Source organism: Sinocyclocheilus grahami, unplaced genomic scaffold (genome assembly GCF_001515645.1).
Source record: "Sinocyclocheilus grahami isolate Dianchi unplaced genomic scaffold, SAMN03320097.WGS_v1.1 scaffold696.1, whole genome shotgun sequence".
Classification (NCBI taxonomy): domain Eukaryota; kingdom Metazoa; phylum Chordata; class Actinopteri; order Cypriniformes; family Cyprinidae; genus Sinocyclocheilus; species Sinocyclocheilus grahami.
Genome location: NW_015505875.1, coordinates 575,567 through 585,421, shown reverse-complemented (window position 1 = coordinate 585,421; position 9,855 = coordinate 575,567). Strand labels below are relative to the sequence as shown.

General features: G+C 39.9%; 1 protein-coding gene across 1 annotated transcript in view; it reads left to right on the top strand.

Moving 5' to 3' along the window:
* The window catches only part of LOC107559745 (adenylate cyclase type 1-like), a 35,966-nt gene that overhangs the window by 17,052 nt on the left and 9,059 nt on the right, over positions 1–9,855 (top strand). The window contains exons 8-13 of the mRNA XM_016243683.1: positions 622–777; positions 3,926–4,120; positions 6,539–6,636; positions 6,792–6,876; positions 9,088–9,177; positions 9,331–9,584. Coding sequence (XP_016099169.1) covers positions 622–777; positions 3,926–4,120; positions 6,539–6,636; positions 6,792–6,876; positions 9,088–9,177; positions 9,331–9,584 — 878 coding nt within the window. The remainder of the gene's footprint in view (positions 1–621; positions 778–3,925; positions 4,121–6,538; positions 6,637–6,791; positions 6,877–9,087; positions 9,178–9,330; positions 9,585–9,855) is intronic.

The following is a 9,855-nucleotide window of genomic DNA, read 5'->3' as shown; positions in this document are numbered from 1 at the left end:
AGCACAACTGTATTTAATATTGATGATAATAATAATGTTTCTTGAGCAGCAAATCAGCATATTAGAATGATTTCTAAAGGATCACGTGACACTGAAGACTGGAGTAATGCTGCTGAAAATTCAGTGTTGCATCACAGGAATAAATTACATTTTAAATGTATTAAACATTAAAATATCTATAAAAATAGATATTCTAAATTGTAATAATATTTCAAAATGTTGCTGCATTTTTTAATCAAATAAATGCAGCCTTGGTGAGTATAAGAGACTTCTCAGAAAAACATAACAAAAATCTTACCGACCCCGAACGTCTAAACGGTAGTTTATACACAATTCTCTCTAAGATGTTTGTTTCTGTTAAACGTTTGAGTTTCTCAGCTGTATCTTCCCGATCTGAGAGATGAGTACAGTGCAAAAAAATTATCCATACATGCATAATCAAAAGCTTTACAAACATCCTAGTCCATCTGGAGTTCTTTACAAATTGATTAGAGGCGTCTTCTTCATATTACTTTTTTAACTTCTTCAGTCACCGCAGCCATTTTCACACATTCAGTTCATCTTTCCTCTTTCCTCATTTTACATTTCTTCCCACCCCCTCTCTTTTTTCTTTCTCTGCAGATTTTTCCTGGGCTGATCCTATCAGACATAAAGCCAGCGAAAAGGATGAAGTTTAAGACAGTCTGTTACCTTCTGGTGCAGCTCATGCACTGCAGAAAGATGTTCAAGGCTGAGATCCCTTTCTCCAACGTCATGACCTGTGAGGATGATGACAAGGTGCGTGATTATTGCATATGTCCATCTTTATGTTATTCATTGCGATGGAACAAGGAGGACCAGGGGTGGCACGCCACTTTTTCACATCAACTAAACATAGTCGACTGATGTTAAATAGTTTTATAGTTAGTTTAAATAGTTCCAGTAGTAGGAATACACTACACCACTTTTGCCCAAATTTTTACTTCGGACGAGTCGACACCAGTTGCCGAAAGTCAAAGCCAGTCTGCAGATTTTTGGCAGTCAGTATTGACAGATTCCACAGGAATCATGTAGCTTATGATAGTCACAGACTCTGTCAGAGGATATCAAACTTTTTTGATATTTTGAGCCAGTTTTAGAACAAGTTGTTTTCATTTGTCATGTGTCTCCTAGCAACAAGGCGCATATTTCTGTGTGAGTTTGTTCTGTTCGGAACTACGGAAGTGTATGATGTTTAGTGTTTTAAAAGCTTTTAGAAGTTTTGATTTTAAAAGTCATGTAATGTATTCCAGCCTTGCAGTTTTAACATCTGATATTATTTCAAAGAGTTAACTATTTAAAGGGGTCATATGATGCTGCTAAAAATAACATTATATTGTGTATTTGGTGTAATGAAATGTGTTTATGTGGTTTAAGGTTAAAAAACACATTATTTTCCACATACTGTACATTATTGTTTCTCCTCTATGCCCCGCCTTTCTGAAACTCGTCGATTTTTACAAAGCTCATCGTTCTGAAAAGTGAGGCGTGCTCTGATTGGCCAGCTAACCAGTGCGTTGTGATTGGTTGAATACCTCAAGCGTGTGACGGCAATGTTACGCCCCTTATCATATTGGGATGCCCTGTCCGGCCGGAGCGACGAGACAAAAACATTAAAACCCATTATAAATGACGCATTTGTTGCATCCTGGGGAGTACATAATTATGGATTATAATGACTTATACTGTCTTTTTACGTGTTGCGTTGCATCGCGCCGCGTAAACATAAAACCATGTCTGCATTTGTGATCAGAGAAATTACAAACTACAAACACTACTCTACACTGCCCAAAAAACTCGCGTTTGAATCGTGAGTGGCAAATTCTCCATAAAATGCGCTGGACACATCTGAATATTTGGGTTAAACTGTTCTGGAACAGTGTTATAAATACAACTTAACCACTGATTTCTAGTCGTGTCCTCTTTTGGAAGACCAAACAAAGTAGTTTCATTTCACAACGAAACAGCGTCACACCGCGGCCTTGAGTGAGCGGAGGCCAGAGGCCTAGAGTGAGCCGCGGCCTAGAGTGAGCGGAGGCCAGAGGCCTAGAGTGAGCCGCGGCCTTGAGTGAGCGGAGGCCAGAGGCCTCGAGTGAGCCGCGGCCTAGAGTGAGCGGAGGCCGGCATCTAGAGTGAGCAGAGGCGGGCGGGCTTGAGAACGGCACGGCCGGCGGATTCGACGAAGGAGCGTCCGGCGGGCTTGTGGCAACCACATGTGACGACCCCGGGCTGGACTCCGCTTCGTCCACGGTGAAAGCAGATCCGGCGATCCACAGCGCAAAGTTGATGTATTTCCTCAGCGACCAGCACGGATCAGCTCTAGGCATGACGAAGCAGATATCGTCCTCTTTTGGAAGGCCAAACAAAGTAGTTTCGCTTTCACAACGAAACACACAGCGTCTCCACGACATGGCGGCAGCGGCAACAACAATACTACAGCGAGAATAAAAGTTACGCCTTCTTTCTTTGCGTTAACATTTGGGCGGCATTATGCAAATCTTCCCACATCGTGAGGTAGATATGTGGGGGCGTGTTAGAACGAGCCATTTTAGGTAGGCGTGGTTGACTCTTAACTTTTATAAAGAATATCTCTTTGGATTTGAGACTTTAGTCTTTGCAACTTTACAGATCTTCTTTATGCACCAAGAGCTTGTAACACTCCAAAGAGAAAGGAAAAATTTAAATCGCATCATATGACCCCTTTAAAAATGTGAACCGAGCATCTACCCACTGACCCACAAAATCCCTGCATCAACAAAACAACAAAAGGAATGAAAATTATAGTTTATTCATACAAATGACTGTGTAAGGAGATTGGCTGAACTTATATTTACTTATACAGTACAACAAAATACTAATGAATATTAAGGAGCCTACAATTTGTTTACATTTAAAGGGGTCATATGATGCTGTATTGGTGTAACAGAATATGTTGACATGCTTTAATGTTCAAAAAACACATTCTTTTTCAAATACTGTACATTATTGTAGGTCATCTGTGCCCCGCCTCTCTCAAACGCTTTGTTTTCTACAAAGTCCCTCCTTCCGACAAGCGCAGTATGCTCTGATTGGCCAGCTGACCCAGTGTATTGTGATTGGCCGAACACCGCAAGCACTCGTCGGAAATTTAATGCACCTTACCATAATCGCGAGCTTCATCTTTCAAAATAAATGTAAAGACAGAGCCCGAAAGGGGAACAGAGTCGCATGACAGACACAGTGATGAAGCTGGTATGTGTTTGCAGTACACAAGCCATGGTTAAGACAGCTGACTCCATTGTGATCGGACCCCTTAAGATAAATGTGTTTATGATGTAAAATTACAGTAAAATGTGCTAATAATATTTGATCGAGTGAAATCCTGGTCTGATATAGTATATATATAAAGTATATCTGCACAAGAACCACCTTTACAAAGGTTTGGCTCACAGATATTGATAACCTAATTAATATTCATAAGGTATGACATCAATGATGTCACAACTAGTCAATCAGTAAAAAGTGCCATTGCTGCTGATATATGGTGATTGATGTTTTTTTCACAATCCTCCAATATTTGTTAATCCAAGATCTTAAAATCACCCTAAATCACTTTTCACACCCACACAAAGCACATTCACTGTTTTAATCCAATCCGATTTCTAATGCCACTCCTTCAGATGAGTGGATGATTGCACACAGATCCAATCACCACTGCAGATTTACTGTTCTCATCATGTCTGACTCTCTCTGTGCGTGTTTTGACAGTGCATAATTAAACATCTTATCACCATTGCATGTGTGAGAAAATATGCTGAGATGTGTTGAACACCCATCTGTTATGTACTGAAATTTATTTGTATATAAACTCAAATTTGGAATCTGCTATACTGGAATTGGAAATGGAAATTTTCCCTGGGTTTTTTAGAGACGAGCGCTGCGAACAACTTCCGAGAAGCTGCGGAATCGGACGTCATTTTCGGCGGGCATGGTGCAGAACTCTCCCGGGACCAGAGTGAACCGTTACATCGGCCGTCTGATAGAAGCACGACAGACGGAGTCTGAGACAGCAGACCTCAACTACATTACCCTCACATACAGGAGCAGAGAGAGAGAGCAGAGAGTGAGTACACACAGATGCACGATGGGTAAACATGTAGGTAAGAGTAGGACTAGTTGTCACATGAGGGCAGTTTTCACAGAGTGGGTTTGAACCTCTTAAAATAGAATGATTTTTTAGATTCTGACTCTAAACAAAAATACTATATCATCATTTTTGTGCTATAGCTGCTGGGTGGGTAAATGAGTAATCACCATAAAACCACATAGACATGAATCTGGCTCCCAGATTTTAATGTAATTTTTTAAAATAAATGTCTGGTTGGGGCAAATAGTCACATGTGTTTTATATGTTATAAATCTATCAAAATTATTTTTAATTACAATGTTTGTTAGCCAAAACAATGGTTTGGTATTTTTAAAGTAAAGTTACCTTTTACATTTTTTGATGTGCCATGAATTTGTATTTTTTCTGTTTTGTTTTTCAAGTGTTTTACTCTTTAAGTACCGCAGAAAAGTAAAAAATACACTGTTTAATGGCAAGTTGAATTGTGTCAACTTACATCATATAGTGTGACAGTATGGCCCGCTATTGGCCAACTGTATCAAAATGAAGTGTATCAAAAACTAAGACTTTAAGGTAAACTACCATTGAAAATTTTGGAGTCTGTAGGATTTTATTTTTAATTTTTTTAACGAAGTCTCTTATGCTAACCAAGCCTGCATTTATTTGAACAAAAATGCAGTAAAAAACATTGTGAATTATTATTGCAGTTTTAACAATATTCAATATTTAAGAAACATTTATTATTATCAATGTTGAAAACAGTTGTGCTGATTCATATTTTTGTGGAAACCGTGATACATTTTTAGGATTCTTTGCTGAATGAACAGGATTTATTTGAATTAGAAATATTTTACACTATAAATGTCTTTACTGTCACTTTTGATCTGCTTAACACTCCTTCCTGAATAAAAGTATCGATTTCTTAAAAAAAAAAAAAAAAATCGTACTGACCTCAAACTTTTGAATGGTGGTGTATGGCTATGCAGAAACAAACTTGAACAAAATAAACTTAGCCTAGGAAATATTCACCGAAGTGAATAGTGTGACAATGTGCCCCGGTGTCCATAATACAGCAGTAACTGATCCAGGGAACTGGCAGTAATGACTTGGCGAAACGTGAGAGTGATGGAGTGAAGAATTTCCTTAAGACACACACGCCGCATCCCCCGCATTGTTCTGTTGTTCTTCGTGAATCCCTGTCTCCTCATCTCTCTCGCTCTCTCCTTTCTCACTAGCTCTCTCCATTGCTCTGTTCTCTATTTCTTTGCCTATATTCAGTCCTCTCTGATCCTCCCATCTTCGATTCATGTAAGACGTCCGCCCACCCTAACAGAATGGGGGCAATAGTAATGATTTGGGAAAATCTGTGAGACTCACGACATATATTCTCTCTCTCTCACACACACACACTCGTGCGTGCAGGAGCACAGTGGCTTTCCCCGCTCTCTCTGGGAGTATAATGACATTTCATCTGGCTCTTATGATGAGGGGGATGCTGGTTTTTATACTCTAATGAAGCTTACGCAGAAAGCAGTGTGTTGCATTGATCTCCTGCAGGCTGCACTGGAATGAGACAAATACATGTTACTTGTGACACTTACAAGAGATACAACAAAGCATATGTTTACATGAATACACAGGTGTTTCTTCAAATTTGGGCACATTTATTTATTGACTTTTATCAGAATTTAACTATTTAAATGTTTTAATACTTTTTTTAAATTTATTAAAAATGCCTGTAAATTTAATAGTTTTTCTGACGTCCCAGGCTTTCAGTATTAAAATATAAATACGTTTTTAAAATATTATTACATTAAAAAAATTCTGATAATATAACTCAGAGTGAAATTAATATACATATATTTAACAACTCATTGTTTGAAAATTATTTATTTTTTCTCAAACTGTCCCTCAAGTGTGGCATCATTTTCATCACAGCCAACAAAAAAGTGTTATTTGTTTCCAAGGAGACAACAGAGTGTTGGTGAAGAGCACAAATGAAATATAAGATGTAATGAAAACTAAGAAAATGTATTAATATCATTTGAACAGAACAGAATATTTTTCATAGTGTTTTTATTTTCAATCAAGCTGCAATTTTGGAATATTTTTTTGGAAAAAAATATTTGGAAATTGTATTTAATTGTGTGTGTTTAGGATGTGTAAAATGCTAGTTGCAAGACAAAAGAGTCACCCTTTTATTAAAAAAAACCCCTTTCCATCATTGTCATTTCATCACAAAATAAATGGTAATTTTAAATTTGGTGGAAATGACATTCGTGCAGATGGTGATGGAAAAACATGTTTTAGGATGCCCATACAGTAGCCAAACATGCCCATACAGTAGCTAAAGAAACAGCTTTACACACATACTGCTACAACCGATCAAATTGTCTCTCTCTCTCTGTCACACAGTATCAGCAAGTGTATGACGATGCCTTCATCAGTGCGGTGGTTATCTCGCTTGTCCTCACTTCATTTTTTGCAGTGGTCTATTTTCTCATCTTTCCTCAGTATGTAAATCACAAACACAATACCTGACATATCAACATAACACACCTTTTTTTCTTTTTTTTGCCAGGCACACTAAATTGATAATTTTACATGCTCAGGTCACTGCATCACACAACACACGTTTATAACATCCTCTCTCTTTCTCTTGCTGCAGAGGTTTTCTGGTTGTGATTCTGCTGGTTCTCTGTTTGTGTTTCCACATGGCAAGTGTGATGTACCTTCACATCACTCATGTGCAGGTAACACACACACACACACACACTAGTTTCCATGTTTTTTGTGGACTCTCCATAGACGTAATGATTTTTATACAGTACAAATTATATTTTCTATCCCCTTACCCCAACCCTACCCCTCATACAAAAGTTTCTGCATTTTTAGATTTTCAAAAAAGATAATTCCGTATGATTTATAAGCTTGTTTCCTCATGGGGACCAAAAAAAAACAAGGACAAAATTTACTGGAATTTACTGGATTTTTACTTGTGCCAGTAAGCAACCACCCAGAATATAACAGCAACCACATAGCAACACCCTAGTATCCATCCAGGGCACTCTAGCACCACCTATCAATCATCCAGAACATCCTAGAAAAACTAAACTAGAGACTGCTTATAGAGACATACTGCTTTTCTACCGGGTCTGGTGCCGGAGCCGGAGCCTAATTGGGAAGCGGGCAGCGCTTTTTCACTCAAAAAAAAAAAATCCTGGTTCTGAACCTTGCTGGTTTCAAACAAGGGAATCTATGACGTCAGTAAGCAGAGCTTCTACTACAGACCACAGTTTGAAAAGAGCCATTAGGCTTGTTCGTGATGCTTCGGCACTGCACAGACCGATCGGCATATGAAATCAAAGTACTGTGAGAGCAATTGGAGAGCATATGAGTCTTTATGCTTTTGAATTGTTTTCTTGGTACTTTGATGCCATACACCGATCGGTTTGCTCAAACAAACTCGCACAAGCCTATATTTAAAAGCTGTCGGAGTTCAGGTACATTAACAACATTAACAACAACAATTAAATATGTCAGTTCAGCAGTGGTCAGCAGAAGAGATCTCTTCTTCCGCAAGAGAGAACAAGCGATTCCGGTCACAGATTGGTGACATAGAGGGTTCTGCTCCCTGCCAGTGGAAACATGAGCTGGTTCTTGGCTAAGTCTTGGCCAAACACCGGTTCCAGCTCTGGCACCAGCCCCAGTGGAAAAGAGGTACCAGAGTACTCTTGCAAACATCCAGAACATTGAAACATTGAAACTTCTCTGAACATAACCATCCAGAACACCTTAGCAACACCCTGCAACCACTCAGAGCACCACAGCACCACCTAAAAACATCCCCAACACCCTACAAATACCCTAGTAACCACCTATAACTCCCTAGTGCCATCTAGTAACCACCCAGAACGCCCTGCCATCACCTAACAACTACATAACAACAGCCACATAACAATAGCTTAGCAACCTCCCACCTAGTACCACCTAACAACCATCCAGAACACCCTACAAATAACCTAGCAACTAGCAGCTATCTAGCAACTACTCAGAACACCACAGTGGCACCTAGTATCCACCCAGAGAGCCCTGCCATCACCTAACAACTTCTCAGCATGATAAGCAGCAAAATAGCAACACTCCAGCAACCACCCAGAACACCTTAGCACCACCTAGCAACAATCCAGAACAACACTGTAGAAACTTTGCAGTAAACAGAGCATCAACCTAACAATCACCAAGAGCACCCTAACACCTCCTACAAACCATAGTAGCAACACCTTAGAAACCACCTACTAGATTGGCCTGCCATCACCTGCAGTAACATCTAAGCAGAACATCTAAGCAACCACATGACAACACCAAGCAACCATCCATAACCTTCTGGCACCAACTAGCTACCACCCAGAACGCCCTAGCACCACCTAGCAACCACTCAGAACACTGTGCCATCACCTAACAATCACCCAGAGCAACCCAGCACCACCTAACAACCATCCAGAACACCACCTAGTAGACACATAGCAACACCTCAACAACCACCCAGAGCAGCCAAGCACCACCTAACAACCATTGAGAAAACCCTAGCACCACCTAACAGCCACATAACACCTTAACAACCACCTAGAGCAAGATAGCATCACCTAAAAACCATCCAGAACACTGTAGCACCACCTAACACATAGCAACACAACCACCCAGAGCAACCAAGCACCACCTAACAACCATCCAGGACACCCTAGTACAACCTAACACCCACATAACACATTAACAACCACCCAGAGAAGCCAAGCACCACCTAACGACCATCCAGAACACCGTTGCTCCACCTAGCAACCACCCACAGCACCCTAGCATCATGGAAGTCATTTTTTTCAGGAAATGTCAAACTCTAGTTGTTTGTGTGTGTTTGTTCTTCAGGTTTGCTGATTGCTCTCTCCTGTCTTTGTCTGTGTTCTCAGTGCTCTCCTGACTGTCTGACCCTGCAGATCAGAACGGTTCTGTGTGGGTTTCTGGTGCTGCTGATGTACTCCGTGACCCAGGGGTGTGTGGTGAGTGTGTGTGTACAGTAGAAGAGAGTGACAATTGTATGACTGAGGGATATATATATATATATATAATACCTTTATGTAACTTCCAAATATGTTTACTTATTAGTTTCTTTCTGATGTTCTTGTCTTGAATGTGTTGCTGTACCTACACAGGTGGAATGTGTACCGTGGTCACTGGAGGGGAATTCCAATGTCTCCATGGTGACAGTTGTCACAGTCAATAGGACCGGCGTGGGCTCCAGGGTGTGCAAATACACTCCGTATGTATTTTTATCATGTGTGATGGCTTCACTATCTGTGGCTCTGTACCTCCGTGTGTCATCACTACCCAAGATCCTCCTGCTTCTCCTTCTCAACATCTTCCACACTGTCGTCATGGAGACCAGCGGCTATCGGAAGGCCATAGGGTGAGTCAAGCAAAACACAAAAGTTATAGGAGTGCTTATAGTTCATGTTTGTTTGATTATCTCAGGGTTTCCCAAGCTGTGGTTTGTGAGTTGATGAAAAGATAGTAAAAATAATGTAATCATAAATAAAAATAAAATATTGTGTTTACCTGCATGTAATGACATCATTAACCAACATCAGAAAACTGTGAACATGCAAATGTGTAATTAAATTATTTAAATATTAATTTAAAATGTTTAAGTAAATTTGTACGATCAAAAGGCTGAATCC